At 42.4% G+C, this 20,260-nt stretch overlaps 2 protein-coding genes across 3 annotated transcripts in view; one reads left to right on the top strand and one right to left on the bottom strand.

Annotated features, from left to right (window-relative positions):
- Positions 1 to 14,754, bottom strand: part of LOC134344089 (protein sel-1 homolog 3-like) — a 129,011-nt gene extending 114,257 nt beyond the window's left edge. Inside the window, exon 1 of the mRNA XM_063043336.1 lies at positions 4,363 to 14,754. The gene's annotated coding sequence lies outside the window, so the exon portion shown is untranslated. The remainder of the gene's footprint in view (positions 1 to 4,362) is intronic.
- smim20 (small integral membrane protein 20) lies at positions 4,185 to 18,388 on the top strand. Of its 2 annotated transcripts, none has more exons than XM_063043338.1 (3): positions 4,185 to 4,363; positions 14,769 to 14,865; positions 17,005 to 18,388. In XM_063043338.1, the coding sequence occupies exons 1-3, from the start codon at positions 4,255 to 4,257 to the stop codon at positions 17,021 to 17,023; spliced, it is 225 nt and encodes a 74-aa protein (XP_062899408.1). In that variant the 5' UTR covers positions 4,185 to 4,254; the 3' UTR covers positions 17,024 to 18,388. The 2 variants fall into 2 exon arrangements, with proteins under 2 accessions (XP_062899408.1, XP_062899409.1); XM_063043339.1 differs by having other exon boundaries at positions 4,190 to 4,363; positions 14,809 to 14,865.
- The last annotated feature ends 1,872 nt before the right edge of the window (positions 18,389 to 20,260 follow it).

Below are 20,260 nucleotides of genomic sequence, written 5' to 3'. Positions count from 1 at the left end.
GGGCAATCAATGTTTTGTTTATACAGCTGTCCATTGTGTTATTATAGCAATTAAAACTTTGTGAAGTTTATTGGCAGTGTTGACCTTGTGAGAGCCCAGTGCCTCTGTATTGGTAATATTAGATGAATCTAGTCTGTGATTTGGGCAGCAGCTCTTCAGTAGAAGAATGTGATTGACAAAGACCCTTTTTTCCCCCACCTCTGCATATTACAAGAAAACCTTTCTACAATTAATGACTCAAATTTGTTAAATCAAAAAATATTCAAATTATCAAATTAAAAAATGATTTTTAGAAGATCATTATGGTTATGATGACTGAGGTCTCCTAGCATGCACTTATCTTCCCAGATCTGACCAGCGATGTTGTGAAGGTTGTGAGGATCTGGAATCTGGGGAAGGAAAAACAAACTCAGTGGGTCAGGCAGCATCTGTGAAGAGAAAGGGATAGTCAACGTTTTAGGTCAAGATACTGTATCAGGACTAGGTAAGGTTGTGGATTTGTGACTTAAGTTCCTCACCACTGAGTATTAGAACTTCAGCATGGATACCATCAGCTCCCCCAAGCCATGTTGCTTCTTATATTGTGTAATGAAAATATTTTAACATTTATTCCTTGTTCTTTTCCAAAGCAGCAGCGAGGTATCCACAAACAAGAGAGGGGCTGTACACATGTAAAAGGTCATAAGAAATTAAGTTATACAAAGAATAAAATACAGAAAGCAAGAAAAATTATAAGACAAAATATTTATCAACCAGTCACTAAGCCACTCTACACAATATTAATTATTGGTGGCATCCGTTAGTCTCGCGAGACCATGGATCTGCACCTGGAAAGTCTCTGTGCCATCACGGTGAGGCAATGCTGAAGTGTCCTCTCCAGGGCGCAGGCCTGGGCAAGGTTGTATGGAAGACCGGCAGTTGCCCATACAGCAAGTCTCCCCTCTCCACGACACCGATATTGTCCAAGGGAAGGGCAAGGGCTGATACAGCTTGGCACCAGTGTCGTCGCAGCAGTTGCCAGAACGAGGTTGAAGGCAATGTCCGACTGCCTTAGGGACTCCATCTCCGGACTTGTCCTCAGTGTTTACTCCCGAAGCCTTTCCCATGAGTGAGTATGGCCACAAGGCAGCGGAGGTTTGAAATCAGAGTTTTCCCTCTCTTAGATGGACTGCCTTCCCAGGCTGACGAGCTCCATCTACCCGAAGCACTGGTTTTAAGGTGCCAGGACCCGCCTTCGCCCCTTCTCCTGTCAGTAGAAACAGTTCCACTGGGCTTAGAGGCTAAGTCACACGAGAAGGCCAGGAATTGGACTTGGTGGTCAGAGGCTATTTGAGGCGCATGCCGTGAAGAACACTTTTAGGTAGTGGGAGCTTGTCCCCACCACCACTCCTCAGCTTGACAACCTTGGAACCACAATGTACTGCCATAAATAACTGCAGATGTCCAACAGTAAATCCAGCAGATTTACCAGTATCTCTCACTCTCTCCATCTCTCAATCTGTTTGTCTCTATCGCCAACTCTGAGTACTAGTCACAACCCAGCCTAAGAGTAGATTATACATTACACAAAGAAATTGCCCATTTTTATACCCTTCAAAATCCCTTTAAAAATCTAACGTAACTTTTACACCAGTACCTTTCCAGACAAACGTGTTTATCACCATTATCTGCTCAGGCTGTAGACTGGTAAGTTCTCAAAACATTGGATTGGTTCCCTTGTACTCTCTCAAAATATTCTCACATTCCAGACTAACACGATTCTGTCTTTCAAACTTCCACTTTGTGTCACATTTTAGCATACACCAAAGAGAAATCAAATTTAACTCTTTCCTTGCCCATGGCAATATGATCTTTTCACTCGTTGAGTAGCAGCAGTGGCAAGACTGAACCTAACAGATTGCGGTGAGCTCATACGAAGGACAGCTTCACAGTTGGGAGGCCTTCTAAGTAACAAACAATCTGCTGGAGGAAAAATGAGCAACACCTGTGGGTGGAAAACAACTGTTGATGGTTTGAGTCAAAACCTGGGTTGTAATGTATGGTTTCAGTCCAAAACATTAACAATTCTCTCCTCCCACAGATGCTCCTCAACCCACTCAGTTACTCCAGCAGATTGTTTGTTGCTCCAGATTCCTTTATCTACAGACTCTTGTGTCTCCAGGCCCTTGAAGTGTCCTTGTCACTGGGTATACATTGCCATTTTGGCTTTAGTGATGGTGAGTTAGCACCCGGGGGATGAGGCCAGGTAGCATTTGGTTCTTAGCTTTGCTTTATGGTGACACATAAGCTATGCTTGTAACCAATGAGTCCGCACCCTGCCAATCTGGCATGATCTTTATATTGCAATGTTGTACTTTACCTCTAATAACTTCTCTGCTGGTGTTAAAATAAATCTGCAGGATTTAGGAAACTGGTCAACCCACAATGCCTTCTCTCCAGAACCAAGGTCACCTCAAGCTAAGCAGTTGAGCTGCAAATTATAAATGATACTTAGGTTTGTGCGCGTTTGAAGCCAAACTCCAAATCAAATCACTGAAACATACAAGAAAGCAGGCCTCACGTTCAACATATACAACACAAATTGTCACCAAATTGTCACCACACTTTGACAATAGAGGTTCACAGAATGCCCTGGAAAACATCTGTTGTTTCTTGTATCTTGAGAGCCAGTGGTGATGATGGAATTCACCACTCCGTTCAATGCACTAACACTGCCTTTGAATAAGTGAAGACAAAGTTGTTCGAAGTTCAAGACTTCAAATATGGCTTAAAACCCATTGGCGAAGGAGCAGTAATGAACTCTACCCTCCTATAAGCTCTTGAAACTCAGATAAACTGTACAAGTACCTCAATGCATGGGAGACAATGTTCTCTCTTTGAATCCTTCCAAATCTACTGCACAGATAAGGCAAAAAAAAATGTCTGCACCCTCGACCAGGCCAGCATCAAGCTCTTAATTACACTGAGATGGTTTTACTGATTGTATCCAAAGCCAAACAGACTCACAGAGTGAGATTACCAGGTGAACAGACAAAAAGAATCAATCAACACACATCAAAGTTGCTGGTGAATGCAGCAGGCCAGGCAGCATCTCTAGGAAGAGGTACAGTCAACGTTTCAGGCCGAGACCCTTCGTCAGGACTAACTGAAGGAAGAGCTAGTAAAAGATTTGTAAGTGGAAGGGGGAGGGGGAGATCCAAAATGATAGAAGACAGGAGGGGGAGGGATGGAGCCAAGAGCTGGACAGGTGATTGGCAAAAGGGATATGAGAGGATTATGGGACAGGAGGCCCAGGGAGAAGGAAAAGGGGGAGGGGGGGAAACCCAGAGGATGGGCAAGGGGTATAGTCAGAGGGACAGAGGGAGAAAAAGGAGAGAGAGAGAGAAAGAATGTGTGTATATAAATAAATAACGGATGGGGTACGAGGGGGAGGTGGGGCATTAGCAGAAGTTAGAGAAGTCAATGTTCATGCCATCAGGTTGGAGGCTACCCAGATGGAATATAAGGTGTTGTTCCTTCAACCTGAGTGTGGCTTCATCTTTACAGTAGAGGAGGCCATGGATAGACATATCAGAATGGAAATGGGATGTGGAATTAAAATTCCTCGTGTTTGAGAAAGAATCAATGATGTTCCCAAGGCACCACACAGACTTATGTTAACTTGTGCTCATGAATGTTCAAATTGGAGGAGCATAGACAACCTTGAATCCGTGTTTTGGGAGCATACAGAAGGCTGCTGTAAATGACAAAGGAATTACCTCACAGACTATCCGCCTGCCCATCCCATCAAGCACCTCCTGCCCTGTCTGTGGTATTGACTGCATTGTCCACTTTAACGTCAAGGTCACCTCAGACCTACAGAATCCGAGTGGTAGCAAGTCATTTCTGATTCCGAGGGGTAGCCAAGAAGTTCAGATTTCTCCCTACTTTCTGTGGATGGGAATCACTCTGCAGGGCCCCACTCTCTACTGTATACAAGTCTCGGAAGCATCTGATCTACAATATTATTCTTTTCATTGACTGAAACATGAGTATTTGCATTCCCTGCACAGAGTGGCAACTGAGGCAAAAAGTTACTAAACGCGAAAATGGATACGTATTTCGACAGGGGGAAAAAGTTGGAAGCGGACATCCTTCGACGCACGCGCATTGGCCAAAGGGATTTGACCCCAGACCAGCGCTCCACCGTCACGTGACAGCGCAGGCGCAGTGAGGTTCCGCTGTCAATTTGTTCAATCCCGAGTTTCGTCCGTCATGGCCAAGAATTTGCGCGTCGTGCTGCTGTTCGGCGGTTTTGCGGCTGCACTCGGAGCTACGTTTTATCCCATCTACTTCCGTCCGCTGATTTACACTGAGGAATACCGTGAGTCGCGGCCCCCGGGAAGGGCCGTCGGTCGCTTTGTCCCCTGGTGCCCGAGGTTCCATTAATGCGGGGTGAAGGGTCGGCATCTCTGACGTCAGCGTCTCGGGGTGCCGGTGGCAGTTGGGATTGGAATGGCGGGGTGGCGCCAGTTGGCCAGTCGTCGTTCTGCCGTCGGTCCAGCGCGGCAGCTTCAAACCTGAGAGCACCTGTGAAATGATTGGCCTTGTTTATTTATTTTATTCATGGAAAAGTACAGCACAGGAACACCCCCTTGGGCCCATCTAGTCCACGCGAACCATTTAAACTGCCTATTCCCATCGACTTGCACCGCTACCATAGTCCTCCATACCCTTCTATGTGCCTATGCAAACTTCTTAAACGTTAAAATCAACCTCGCTTGCACCACGGACTGGCAGCTCATTCCACTCTCTCATAACCCGGTAGAAACGCACCGCATTCCACTGGGAAGACATGCAGACTCCTTACAAAAATGTGGGAGTGGAACTCCGACGCCCCGAGATGTCATAGTGTCACACTAACTGCTGCGCTACCTTGGCACCCATGGGCTAATAAAGATAGATAGAAACATAGAAAATATGGGTGGAGTGGAGCCGTGAAACTGGAGCAAGTGATGTGAGAATGATGAGGAAGGAGAAGAGTCACACAGTTGAGTACAGAGGATGAGGAGAGGCAGAATCAGGTTTATTATTGTTGACCTATGTTGTGAAATGTGTTGTTTTGCAGCAGTGGAATAGTGCAAGACAGGAAGATTACAGTAAATTACCAAAAAGTAGATAAATAGTGTAAAAGAGGAATAGAATGGTAGTGTCTGTGGACCATTCAAAAATCTGATGGTGAGGTGGTGAAGCTGTACCTGAAGTGTTGAATGTGGGTCTTCAGGCTGCTGTACCTCCTCCCTAATGATAGTAATGAGAAGAGATCATGTCTCAGATAGTGAGGTTTTTTTCATGATGGATATCACCTTGAGGCACCGCCTCTTAAGGGTGTCCTCGATGGTGGGGTGGGTTGTGCCTGTGATGAGACTGGCCGACTCTGCAACTCCCCACAGCCTTTCGCTAGTAGAACAGTGCAGCACAGGACAAGCCCTTTACACCATGATGTTGTGCCAAACAGATTAAACTAATAACTCATTAATTAGTCTCTCTTCCCTGCATATTGACCATATCCCTCCCTTCCCTGCATATTTATGTGCCTATCCTAAGAGTTGCTTAAATACTAAATACTCTTTTTGAAGTATGGAATGCACTACCTCTTCCACCACCACCACCTTTGACAATGCATTCCAGGGCCCCAGCCATCTGTTTTTTTAAAAAAACTTGCCTTCTGTATTTCTTTTCTACTTTCTCCCCTCATCTGTAATACACAGCCTGTAGACGTCCTGACAAAAAGATCCTGGCTGACTACCTAGTATAATTTTATAAACTCTCAAATCTTTATTCAGCCTCTGCTCATCTAGAGGAAACAGCCCCAACTTGTGCAATGTCTTCTCTCTCCAAATCAGGCAGCATCCTGGTAAACTCTGCACCTCCTCCAAAGCCTTCCTGTAATGAGAATTGAACACAATACGTGTGACCAAGCCAGAGTTTTAAGAAGCTGTAACATTACTTCCTGTCTCTTGACTTAGTACCTCGACTAATGAAGACAAACATGCTATGAACCTTTTTTGCCCCCCTAACAACCCTTGCCATTTTCAGAGAGCCATGTACCTGGACAACAGGATCCCTCTGTTTTTCAGTGCTGCTAAGGATTCAGCCATTAACTGTGTGCTGACCCTTTAGATCTCCCAAAGTGTAGCACCTCATACCTGTATGGATTAAACTCCATCTGTCATTTCTCCACCCATATCTGTAACTGATCCTGCAATATCTTTAGGAATCTTCTATGCAATCTACAATGTTACCAATCTTTGTGTTGTTTGCAACTTAACACAATACCATCATAATTCATCCAATATTAACAATAGAAGTCCCAGTACAGATCCTTGCAGAACTCTACAGTCACAGACCTGCATCCAAAATGAGGCCCATTCATCACTGACCTCTGTCTTTTACGGGCAAGCTAATTTTGGACACAGTCAGAAAAGTAATCATGGATCCTATGTATCTTAGACAATAGACAATAGGTGCAGGAGTAGGCCATTTGGCCCTTCGAGCCAGCACCGCCATTCACTGTGATGATGGCTGATCATCCACAATCAGTATCCAGTTCCTGCCTTACCCCCATAACCTTTGATTCCACTATCTTTAAGAGCTCTAGCCATCTCTTTTTTGAAAGCATCCAGAGGCTTGGCCTCCACAGCCTTCTGGGGCAGAGCATTCCATATATCCACCACCCTCTGGGTGAAGAAGTTTTTCCTCAACTCTGTTCTAAATGGCCTACCCTTAATTCTTAAACTGTGGCCTCTGGTTCTGGACTCACCCATCAGCGGGAACATGCTTCCTGCCTGCAGCACGTCCAATCCCTTAATAATCTTATATGTTTCAATAAGATCCCCTTTCAGCCTTCTAAATTCCAGAGTATACAAGCCCAGTCGCTCCAATCTTTCGACATATGACAGTCCTGCCATCCCGGGAATTAACCTTGTGAACCTACGCTGCACTCCCTCAATAGCAAGGATGTCCTTCCTCAAATTTGGAGACCAAAACTGCACACAGTACTCCAGGTGTGGTCTCACCAGGGCCTTGTACAGCTGCAGAAGGACCTCTTTGCTCTTATACTCAATTACCCTTATTATGAAGGCCAGCATGCCATTAGCTTTCTTCACTGCCTGCTGTACTTGCATGCTTGCTTTCAGTGACTGATGTACAAGAACAGCGAGATCTCGTTGTGCTCCCCCTTTTCCTAACTTGACTCCATTTAGATAATAATCTGCCTTCCCATTCTTACCACCAAAGTGGATAACCTCACATTTATCCACATTAAACTGCATCTGCCCACTCACCCAGCCTGTCCAAGTCACCCTGCATTCTCATAACATCCTCCTCACATTTCACACTGCCACCCAGCTTTGTGTCATCGGCAAATTTGCTAATGTTACTTTTAATTCCCTCATCTAAATCATTAATATATATTGTAAACAGCTGCGGTCCCAGCACTGAACCTGCGGTACCCCACTGGTCACCGCCTGCCATTCTGAAAGGGACCCGTTAATTGCTACTCTTTGTTTTCTGTCAGCCAGCCAATTTTCAATCCATGTCAGTACTCTGCCCCCAATACCATGTGCCCTAATTTTGCCCACTAATCTCCTATGTGGGACTTTATCAAAGGCTTTCTGAAAGTCCAGGTACACTACATCCACTGGCTCTCCCTTTTCCATTTTCATAGTTACATCCTCAAAAAATTCGAGAAGATTAGTCAAGCACGATTTCCCCTTCGTAAATCCATGCTGACTTGGACCAATCCTGTTACTACTATTCCAGATGTGTTGTAATTTCATCTTTTATAATTGACTCCAGCATCTTTCCCACCACCGACGTCAGGCTAACCGGTCTAGTCATTGTCATACTTTATTGATCCCGAGGGAAATTGGTTTTCGTTAATTCCTTGTTTTCTCTTTTCCTGCCTTCTTGAAGAGAGGGACAACATTAGCCACCCTCCAATCCACAGGAACTGATCCTGAATCTATAGAACATTGGAAAATGATTACCAATGCGTCCACGATTTCTCAAGCCACCTCCTTAAGTACCCTGGGATGCAGACCATCAGGTCCTGGGGACTTATCAGCCTTCAGATCCAACAGCCTATCTGACACCATTTCCTGCCTAATATAAATTTCCTTCAATTCATCCATTACCCTAGGTCTTTTGGCCACTATTACATGTGGGAGATTGTTTGTGTCTTCCCTAGTGAAGACAGATCCAAAATCCCTCTTCAACTCGTCTGCCATTTCCTTGTTCCCCTAATAAATTCACCCGCTTCTGTCTTCAAGGGCCCAATTTTGGTCTTAACTATTTTTTTCCTTTTCACATACCTCAAGAAGCTTTTACTATCCTCCTTTATATTCTTGGCTAGTTTACCTTCGTACCTCATTTTTACTCCACGTATTGCCTTTTTAGTTACCTTCTGTTGCTCTTTAAAAGTTTCCCAATTCCCCGGCTTCCCACTCGTCTTTGCTATGTTATACTTCTTCTCTTTTATTTTTATACTGTCCATTACTTCCCTTGTCAACCACGGCCTCCCCTTACTCCCCTTAGAATCTTTCTTCCTCTTTGGAACGAACTGATCCTGCACCTTCCGCATTATTCCCAGAAACACTTGCCATTGCTGTTCCACTGTCATCCCTGCTAGGGTATTGTTCCATTGAGCCAGCTCCTCCCTCATAGCACCATAGTTCCCTTTGTTCAAATCTTAACTATCTGGAATAGTTTATCATTCAGGACCTTTTCAAATGCCTTGCTAAAATCCATGTAAATAACTTGCACTGCTCTACGTTCATCCTTCCCCTTTGTCACCTCCTCGAAAGCTCCAAACAGATTAGTCAGACAACCTGCCCTCAAAGTCATGCTAACTGTCCCTAATTAGATGTACTTTTTCAAATGTTCATAAATACCTTATACTTTATTGTCACCAAACAATTAGTATTAGATCGTACAATCATTACAGCGATATTTGAATCTGCACTTCACACTCCCTGGATTACAAATATTAAATATTAAAAATAGGAAAAATAGTTAAAATTAGTAAATATTAAAAATTTAAATTATAAATCATAAATAGAAAAATGGGAAGTAACGTAGTGCAAAAAAACCGAGAGGCAGGTCCGGATATTTGGAGGGTACGGCCCAGATCTGGGTCAGGATCCGTTCAGCAGTCTTATCACAGTTGGAAAGAAGCTGTTCCCAAATCTGGCCGTACGAGTCTTCAAGCTCCTGAACCTTCTCCCGGAGGGAAGAGGGGCGAAAAGTCTTTTGGCTGAATGGGTCGTGTCCTTGATTATCCTGGCAGCACTTCTCCGACAGCGAGCGGTGTAAAGTGAGTCCAGGGACGGAAGATTGGTTTCTGTGATGTGCTGCGCCGTGTTCACAATCTTCTGCAGCTTCTTTCGGTCTTGGACAGGACAACTTCCATACCAGGTTGTGATGCACCCTAGGAGAATGCTTTCTACGGTGCATCTATAAAAATTAGTGAGGGTTTTAGGGGAGAGGCCAAATTTCTTTAGTTTTCTCAGGAAGTAAAGGCGCTGGTGGGCCTTCTTGGCAGTGAACTCTGCTTGGTTGGACCAAGTCAGGTCATTTGTGATATTGACCCCGAGGAACTTAAAGCTTTTGACCTGTTCCACTTGCCCACCACCGATGTAAATTGGGTCGTGCGGTCCACTACTCCTTCTGAAGTCAACAACCAATTCCTTCGTCTTGCTGACGTTGAGGGATAGGTTATTGTCTTTGCACCATGCCACCAGGTTCTTAATTTCCTCTCTGTACTCAAACTTATCATTACCCGAGATACGGCCTACAATTGTTGTGTCATCAACAAACTTATATATTGAGTTTGATGGAAACTTGGCTACACAATCATAGGTGTACAGTGAGTACAGCAGGGGGCTGAGTACACAGCCTTGTGGGGCACCGGTGCTCAGAGTGATGGTAGAGGAGAGCTTGTCCCCTGTTTTTACAGCCTGGGACCTGTCTGTGAGGAAGTTGAAGATCCAGCTGCAGATCTGAGTGCTAAGGCCCAGGTTCCAGAGCTTCGGAATCAGTTTATTTGGAATGATGGTATTAAAAGCAGAGCTTTAGTCAATGAAAAGGAGCTTTATGTATGCATCTTTATTTTCCAGGTATTCTAAGGAGGAATGTAGGGCCAGAGAGATGGCATTTGCCGTTGACCTGTTGCTCCTGTAGGCGAATTGCAAAGCGTCGAGGTTGACCGGTAGGCTGTGGTTGATGTGTGCCATAACCAATCTCTCAAAGCACTTCATAGCAATTGATGTCAGAGCCACAGGTCGATAGTCATTCAGGCATGCCACCTTGCTCTTCTTCGGCACTGGGATTATCGTTGCCTTCTTAAAACACGAGGGGATCTTACACTGAAGCAAGGAGCAGTTGAAGATGTCAGCAAACACTCTAGCTAGCTGGCTTGCACAGGCCCGGAGAACCCGTCCCAGGATGCCATCTGGGCCCATCGCCTTCCTTGGATTTATCTTCAGGAAGGCCCTTCTAACGTCCTCGGTGACGCTGAATCTCGATGGCACCAGATCCGGTTCATCCGGAGGGAGCGGGACGCTCCCCTTCTGTTCGAACCTTGTGTAGAATACGTTAAGTTCGTCAGGAAGAGAAGCGCCACAGTTATTGATATTCCCAGCCTTTTCTTTCTGCCCATGCTATCTTTAAGAATCCTCTCTGTTAGCTTCCATACTATGGATCCCTATAAGGGATAGAAGTGTAGAGGGAAAATAGCGTCTATGTGCTGTGTTCATATAAATTCCTGGGCAGGTTGAGAAAATAGAGGCATGGAATACAAGAGCAAAGTAGTCCATTGAACCCTTCATAAATACTGGCTTGGCTGCGGCTGGAGTCTTGATTCTTGATGGTTTCAAACGATGAGCAGGAGCAGGCCATCTGGCCCTTTGAGATCATCCATTTATTAATATGATGATCTACTTCAGTGCCAATTTCCAGCTCTGATCATATCCTTTAATTTCCTTAGTGTCCAGAAACACCCCTGTCTCTGCTTTAAATGAACAAGGCAATGTCTTTAGCCCAGTGGAGTAAAGAATTCCAGAGGTTCACTACCTTCTGAGTGAAGAAATTTCTGATCTTAGTCCTAAGTAGGCTACTTATTCTGAAATCTTGTTCCCTAGTCCTGGATTCTTCAACTAGGAAAAAGAATTCTTGCATCTAGCCTGTCGTGCTTTTTATATTATACAAGTTTTTATTATTTATTGAGATACAGTGTGGAATAGGCCCTTCTGGCGCTTTGAGTTATGCCGCTCAGCAAACCCCCACTTAATCAAAGGACAATTTACAATGGCCAACTAACATACTAACTGGTGTGCCTTTGGACCAGAGCACCCAAAACAATCCACGCGTTCAGACTCCTCACAGATGATTGAACTGCGAACTCCAACACCGTTTGCTGTAATAGCATCATGCTAACTGCTGTGCTACCATGGGGCCCTTTTGATGAGAACTTTCATTTTTCAAAACTCTAGAGAATCAAGCTCCAGTCCCTCACTCGCCTGACCTGCTGTATGTTGAACTTTAATCTTTATTACATTCACCTTTGACAGGAATAATCATTTCTTGGGTAAGGAGACCAAAACTACACGGTACTTTAGTTCTGGCTGCGACAAGGTCCCTATACAATTGTCAAAAGACTTCTAGTCCTCTAACAAAGGCTAGCATGCTCTTAACCTAATGTACCTGCATGTTGATCTTCAGGATTTGTAGAAGAGCACAACCGTTTTAATTTGGAAATTTCACCATTACCTAATACCTAATTAAGTGCACCAATGGATGATCTCATATTTTCCACTTTATGTTCTGTCACTTACTCACTCTTTGATATCCCCTTTAAGTCTCCTTACATAATTCTCTGTACTTATAATCCCACCTAGTTTAGTATATTCAGCAAACTTTGAAATTTAATTGTTCTCCTCAGCCTAATTGTAGATGGAAATTTTGAAAAGCTGGTTCCTAAGCCCCAGTCCCTACAGTACACCATGAGTCACAGCCTACCATCCCAAGAACTATCCCTTTTATTCCCACTCTGCTTTTTGCCCAGTAATCCATTCTCACTCACAGTCCTTTGTAGGGACTTACAGTCTGATGCTCGGCTGCTCTCATACCAGATGGAGATGCAACTTGTCAAGACTCTCTCAATGGTGCTCCTGTAGAACACAGTTAAGATGAAGGTGGGGAGCCTGGCTTGCCTCAATCTTATTAGGAATTGAAGGTGCTGCTGTCCCTTCTTGTCCAGGGAGGTAATATTAAGGGACCTGGTGAGGTCATCAATGCTGTAATCTCCCAAGAACTTGGTGCACTTAACTCTCTATGGAGAAGTTATATATTTTCCAAGTTGGGGGGGGGGTTCATCTGCACCATCCTCAAGTTCGCAATGACTTCCTTGGTCTTCTCCATATTCAGGCTTAGGTTGTTCTTCTCACACCAATCCACCAGCTGCTCCACTTCCTCTCTGTATTCTTTGTTGATGAGGCCAACTAATGTTGTGTCATCTGCAAACTTGATGACATGGTTTGAGCTGAACCCTGCAACACAGTCATGCGTCAGCAGTGTGAAAAGGAACAAGCTAAACACACAGCCTTGTGGACCGTCAGTGCTCAGTGTAATGGGAATAGAGACTGCTGCCCACACAGACTGACAGGTCCTTCTGTTAAGAAGTCCAGTATCCACTTGCAGAGGGAGATGTTGAGACCCAGTGAGGACAGTTTCCCCACCCGTGTTTAGGGTATGATGGTGAACTGAAGTCTATAAACAGCATTCTGGCATATAAGACCCCATTTTCCAGGTGGGACAGGACAGAGTGGAGGGCAGAGGCTATTGTGTCGTCAGTGGATCAATTTGAGCGTTAAGTGAACTGGAAAGGGTCCAATGTAGCTGCAAGTGAGGCTTTAATGTACTCTATGACCAGCCGTTCAAAGTATTTCATAATGGTTGAAGTTAATGCCACCAGACGATAGTCATTTAGGCAAGTTCCTGTTGCCTTGTGCATTGGAATGATGGTTGCCGCCTTGAAAACTGAGGGGTCAATGGACTTCCATTGTTGAATATATTTGTTGGCGCCTCCATTAGCTGAACTGCATAGTTTTTCAGAACCTGAGCTGGTACTGTATATCATTGTGTGGGTTGACTCTGGCCAGAGTCTTCACCACAGCTTTAGCCAGACAGAGCATCTGCTTCCCTGGGGGAGGGGTTCCTTCCTCACCAGCGCTTTGTTCTGCATATCAAACCAGGCGCAGAAGGCGTTCAGCCTCTCAGGGAGTGAGGCATCCTGGTCACTGGTGCGCAGGGTAGACTTGTAGTCTTTAATCCTCTGAATTCCCTAATGATCCTGGAATTCTCTCATGATCTAACCTCCACCATCCTCTGGGGCAGAAAATTGCAGATATTCACAGCTCTGAAAGAAGGTGTTCCTATGCACATTTTAATGTCTAGCCCCTTCTAGCTATGCCCCCTTAGAACACGGAATTGGGGGTGTATCTCCCCCAATTCTGTTCCCTAATCTCACTGATTTATTCCTTTGCAGTTTATCAAACTTCTGAAAATTCCAATACATCACGTCCACTGGTTCCCTTTTGTTCTGCTAGTTACATCCTCAAGGAGTTTCAGCAGATAAATGAATTGAGATTTTCCTTACACGTTGCAACATTCTTTGTTCTCTTCTAGGTGTTCAGTTATTACTTCTTAACAAATTCTTGCATTCTCTGTATTGTTATCAGGCTACTAAGAACATTAAGAAGATTAAGGCTTATTTTCTTTCTCCTTAATAAAGAAGACAGATTTGCGACCCTCCGATCCACAGGAATAATTCCAGAATATATAGAACTTTAGAAAATAATAGGCGGTAGATGGGAAGATCTGAAAATTATAGTGAGGGTTCAGAGGAGATTTATCAAAATGATGCCAGGGATGAAAAGGCAGTGTTGTTTTCCTTGAGGAGTTGAAACTGTGATTTGATAGTGGTACTTAGATTTGTTATGGTTGAGAATTGCAAATGGAGAGAAATTTCTCTTTGTAGATCAAGAAATGGGAGATGAAGAATGAAGCTGATTAGCAAAAGATATATAAATGACAGGAGAATCAACTTATGCAGGTTGGTGGTTAGGCCCAGGAATGCATTGTCAAGAGCAACAGTAGAAACTGAATACAAGTGCAGCATTCAAATAAGTGCACTTCAGACATGTGTCCTCTATCATCAAAGAAGACAAACAGACTATGTCCACCAGAACACCTGCATATGTCTCTTTCTTTACCAGAAGGACTGCAACAAATCAAGATGGCCTACAGCCAACTTCTGATGGGCAATTTGGACTAGACAATAAATTCTGGCTTTGCTTGTGTTGCAAGTAAGAAAAAATACTTCAAGGTCTCTGAAAGGAATGTGAGATGAGCTTGTAAGAAGGTTATTTTCCTGTTAATTCAGTATTTTCAACCCAGCCCTTATCCATGTTTTTAAGTCCAGAGTTTGACTGTTGCATCTCATTGTTGATCTTATTTCCATTGTGTGCTATTTCCCCCATTTACCTATTCTCGAAACCTTATAATGAATCATTGGACCTCTCCTGCATTGTCTGCTCTCAAACAAAACCAGACACTTTTATTCCAAGTTAAAATTGGGACTGCGCTGTTTAAGCTATTTTGTGGAGTTTCTGTTTATCTTAATCGAATTGTTTTACTTAACTACTATTCTGAATATTTCAACAGCACAGTATTGACTGGGTTGTTAATTGCACAACTCCTTTTAAACAGAGCAGGAACAAAAGGTGAATCGAACTGGAATAAACCAGGAGGAAATTCAGCCTGGAGGTAAGCTTTTAGGCACTTCGTCATGGACTGCAGAAATTATTTTTAACATTATATTTTAAATTATCATTTATTGTGTCAAGTGAAATTGCAAAAATCTGAAAATAACTACAAATTTGTTGTTTTACATTATATCCCTAAATTAGTAGTATCTGTTCTTAGAGTTTATTTTTTTGTTTGTTTTGTTGGAACATTATATTTCCTACATTTACTCTACTTTGGATACAATCCCCTGTAAAAGTTATAAACAACACTAAAAATGCATTAACAATATTCAGTAAATCATATGTATTTGGTTCATTCTTGACCACATTTGGCTACAATTTTGTTGTGGAGCAGCAATATCCTTGCCTCCATCATGCACCAGTGACCTGAAGAGGTAACTGTAGCCTTTGGCCAGAGGCAGATGTTGTCAGGTGGTGTCCAACCTTCATAGAGTGTTTCAACTTTTAACCACTGCACTCTCTAGTTGGCGGTCAGTGATGGTGGCCAAGTCACTGCCCATCTGCTCCTGACTTCTAGCTCAACTCCTCTTACCTACTCCATATCCAGCAAGAGGCTCTTTCTGCTCCCCTCCCCAGCATCCATACTGCAAGTTGCTTGGTTCTTGCTCTTTTCGTCAAGGCCCATTGCAAACAGCAACCTCCATGCTGACCTTGCTGGGAACCCTCTACAGCCAATTTCCACGGGAAATAGCCACATCTGTCATCTTTTGTCCCTGCACTCCATCAGGCCTTTCCTCTCGTGAGTCTCCTTGCATCCTTCCTCCCATGGTACTGTGAGGTCCACCAGAATGATTTTCTTGTCTTTGTTGGACCATAGTACAATGTCTGGTCGAAGTGTGATTTGCACCATCTCCAGGAACTGCAGCCTCCTGCCTATATCTCCCATGATTTGGCAGTTTGCAGCAGATTGGATTTAGGCCTCTGACATGACTGGCGTGGTCCTCTTCTTGAAGAAAATGACTGCCCTGTTCGCCCCTCTGCCAACTGGTCACTTTTTACATCTCTCCCTCTCCAGTGTGTCAGCAAGAGACAGCAGGACCTTGTCGTGGTGCTACCTACACTGTCCTTGTGTTAAAGCTCTTTTGCATCCTGACAGTATGTGTGCCAGTGAACCCCGCTGATCACAAAGCTTGCAGTTAGGCTTCTCTCTCAGACCCCATGTATGCAGCTGTCATGGTGTAGAGAGAGTGTCATACACGGACCTGAGAAGGAAAGAAATGCAGAAGCCAGCCTCCAAAGCTCTGCTCAAGTGATCTTGCACTTAGGAAGATCCCATTTTGTCCAGGCACCCTGTGACCCATCTCCACTGCCTTTGATAACTCTCTTTCGTTCTGGCAGTTCTGTACCTGTTTGGACCATGTCACACCTATCCCTTGCAATTGCCCTCCCCCATCCTTGGAAGTGTGCAGAACAGAGGCCTTGCCATCCCAGGCATGGGTTGCTGATGATGTCTCCCAATTGCAGGGAGCTTGCTGCCTGGTCTATGGCCAAGTTTTCAGCCCACTTTCATCTTGATCTTGTTGTGAATCCTACTTGATCTATTAGTTTGTACTCAAATCTTCTTTCATTTCTGGATTGTAGTTGTTTGTATTTGCAAATAGTTTGTTAATCACAGAGGAATGGCAAATTGTATTTTTTTATAGTAAGATACAACATTTATTACATTGATACTCCCACCAGTTGGGCAGTCTGACACAACAGACACTGTATCAAAAGGAGGGTAGCTCCATCATAAAATTTAATGTATAATTGATTTTATTCGTACTTTATAATACCATATTTGTAAGTGCATATATTGTATGTGTAGTAAAGTTTTAACCATTACTTTTAATTCAGAAGTACTTCGTTTAACATTGCATCTTCAGGATCATATTTTCCTTTAGCTCATTATATATATTTTGCAATTGATATATGATTGACATTGTATGTTTAATGGTGGCATTGTGTTTTGTGGGGCTGGTAGAACAATCAGTTACTGTATAACCTAGTTTTGTCATTGAAATTGAATATCATATGACAGCAGGTGTTTAACTTAATTTTTTCAGTATTCGGCTTTATATTTTAAATGTGGCAATCTCTGAAATATAATCTTCTTGTCACAAATCCTATGTTGACTGAATTTTAATCTCTCTTTAAGGAATGAAAGTGTGGTCTGACCCCTTCAATCGAAAGTGATCAAACTGTTGTTAAGTTATAATGAAGAAATGCTTCAATGACCCTTTAGTGCCTTGGCATTGTTATGAGGAAATGCTATAATGATTACTATAATGTTAATCTATTCATTAGGTAATGGCAGGATTTATATTGAAATGGATTTTTACATTTAAACTTTCTCAAAAAGTATCAATGTTATATGAGTGCATGCAACTCTTGTGATGTGCTAAATGGCCTCTGAATCAGAAGGTGGCATGTTCATGTCCCAGTCCAGAGATGTGCTTTAAAAAATAAGGACACTGACATTCCAAAGCAGTACTGAGGGAACATTATACTATTAAAAGTGCTATTTTTCAATTAAGGCCCAGCTTTCTCTCTCTCTCTATATATAGATGTATCTCTAATAGATGGAGATATCTCACAACAGGATTTTGATAACAAGCATGGTGTGGAGGTGGGGGAGGTGGGATGAGAAGATCTTTAATTTCCAAGCTGTAATTGAACCTTCAGTCAACATCAGTAAAATTAATTATGCAGATTTTATGACAGGTATCAAAGGAAATTTATTGTCCACATATTGGCTACTATGTTCCCTATATAACATTGCAGATTGCACAGTCATTTATTGGCTCGAATCTGTTGTCTGCAGTTTGTGATTCAAGTTTCAAAGTACATTTATTATCAAAGAATGCATAAATTATACAACTTTGAGATTTGTTTGCTCACATGTCACAATGCAAGGAACCTAAAAACCCAATTAAAGAAAAAATAAATAAATAAAGATAAAAGCCCAACATCCAAGTTCACAGATTTGTTACGGTGTTTGATGTTCACTAAATAATTATAGTTTACTGGAAATAAGGACTGTTTAAAAATAGATATAAACACAGTAATGATCCGTCATTAACCCCAATGAACGCACAAATTTCATATAATGAGACTGTTAGAAATTATTCAGTATATTTTAGGGATAGTCACAAGATATATAAATTTTTGTTTGGTTGTATAAATGGCTCGTGCTAATATCTTAGAAGCAACAACTCAGAGTTGATATAGAGATTTGTTTAAATACTTGCTTACCTTAGTCTGAAATAAATTATGTGACTATTATAATAGGATTTGATGTTATAGAGCAATAATTGTACAATGGTAAATTTACAAAGTGTGTACCTATTTCGCTGGAAGAAAACTCTCAAATTGTTTATAAGATAATAAATCTTAAAATAGCAAGGATAACCAGTGTCATACACTAAGATGGCATACTATTAATTAGTGTATTATACCTTGGCCTAATCATTGTAAACTGTGGAAAAAAATATTAAATAAAGAATAGTTGCTCATCTGACTGCAATTCTTTGCAATGTAATTAATACATTATTGCTTAATTACATTTTCATTGACATTGGTAATTAGTTTATTATCACATGTACTGAGATACAGTGAAAAACACGTTGCATGTCATTCAGACAGATCATTCAATTTCAGAAGTACAGAAAGGAAAACCAGAGTACAGTATATAATGTTACCGTTACAGAGAAAATGCAGTACAGGTAGACAAATAAAGTACAAAGGCTTTTATGAGGTAGATTGAGAGACCAGGAGTTCATCTTTAGCATGTAAGACGGCTGTTAAAGGGTCTGATTATAGCAGGAGCCTAGTGGAATATGTTCTCAAGCCTTTGTGTATTTGGCCAAATCAGAGGGAGAAGCCGAAAGAATGACCAAGTTTGGAGGGGGCCTTGATTACGTAGGCATTGGCAGACAATTACGTTCTTAGAAACAGCATGATGTGAATTAAAAAAAAATTGTTCTTGCCTTTGGAACACTGGAATTTTAGGGATTGCCAGCTCAGATGTATTTGCTGGACTAAAAATTTAATTTTTTTTTGTGCCATAAAGTTCAAAGTAAATTTATAATCAAAGTATATGAATCTCAAGGTTGTATATGTAATATATACTTTGATAATAAATGTACTTTGAACATGTATGTCACTATATACTACCATGACATTCATTTTCTAGAAGACATACTCAATAAATCCATTATAGGATAATAACCGTAATAGAATCAATGAAGGGCCGCACCAACGGATGCTTAGCGTACAAAAGAAATACAAAAATAAATAATAATTTAAAAAAACAAATAAGTATCGAGAACATGAGATGAAGAGTCCTTGAAAATGATTCCAACAGGTTGTGGGAACATGTTAGTAATGGGTGAGTGAAGTTATCATCTCTGGTTCAAAAGCCTGATGATTAAGGGGTAATAACCATTCCTGAACCTGGTGCTGAGAGTCCTGGGGTTCCTGTACAACCCTCTTGATGGCAACAGTGAGAAGAGGGCATGACCTGGGTGGTGGAGGTCCCTGATGATGGATGCTGCTTTCCTGTGACAACACTCTGCCTAGATGTGCTCAATGGTGGGGAGGGCCAAATCCACTACATTTCTGAACAACAGCATTGGTGTTTCCATGCCAGGCTATGATGCAGCCTGTCAATATACTCTACTACACATCTATAGAACTTTATCAAAGTTCTAGATGTCACATAAAATCTTCGCAAACTCCTTAGAATGTAGATGCCCTGCCGAGCTTTCTTTGTAATTGCACTTACATGCTGGGCCCAGGAGAGGTCCTCTAAAATGATAACACTGAGGAATTTAAAGTTGCTGACCCTCATCACTTCTGATAAGAACTAGCTCATGGTTTCCTCCTCTTGAGGTCAATAATCAGCTCCTTGATATGTTGCTGACATTGAGTACGAGGTTGGTGTTGTGGCATCACTCAGCCGGATTTTCAATCTCCCTCCTAATATGCTGATTCTTCACCACCCTTGACAGTGAATTTATCAGCAAACTTAAATATGCCATTGGAGTTGTGTTTAGCCACACAGTCATAAGTATAAAGTGAGCAGAGCAAGGGGCTAAGCACACTGACTTGTGGTGCACCTATGCTGATGGAGATTGTAGAGGAGATGTTACTGCCAATCTGAGCTTACTAGGGTCTGCAAGTAAGGAAATCAAGGATCCAATTGCTCTAGGAGTTATTGAGGCCAAGGTCTTGAAGCGTATTGATTGGTTTCAAAGGGATGATAGTATTGAATGCTGAGCTGTAGTCCATAAGGAGTATCCTGATGTGTGCACCTTTGCTGTCCAGATGTTCCAGGGTTGAATTAACAATTAATGAGATGTCATTTGCTGAGGACCTATTGCGCTACAAGGCAAGTTGGAGCAGATCCATAT

Source organism: Mobula hypostoma, chromosome 3 (assembly GCF_963921235.1).
Source record: "Mobula hypostoma chromosome 3, sMobHyp1.1, whole genome shotgun sequence".
Classification (NCBI taxonomy): domain Eukaryota; kingdom Metazoa; phylum Chordata; class Chondrichthyes; order Myliobatiformes; family Myliobatidae; genus Mobula; species Mobula hypostoma.
The sequence above is the reverse complement of the archived record's forward strand: the minus strand, read 5'-3'. Positions and strand labels throughout refer to the sequence as shown.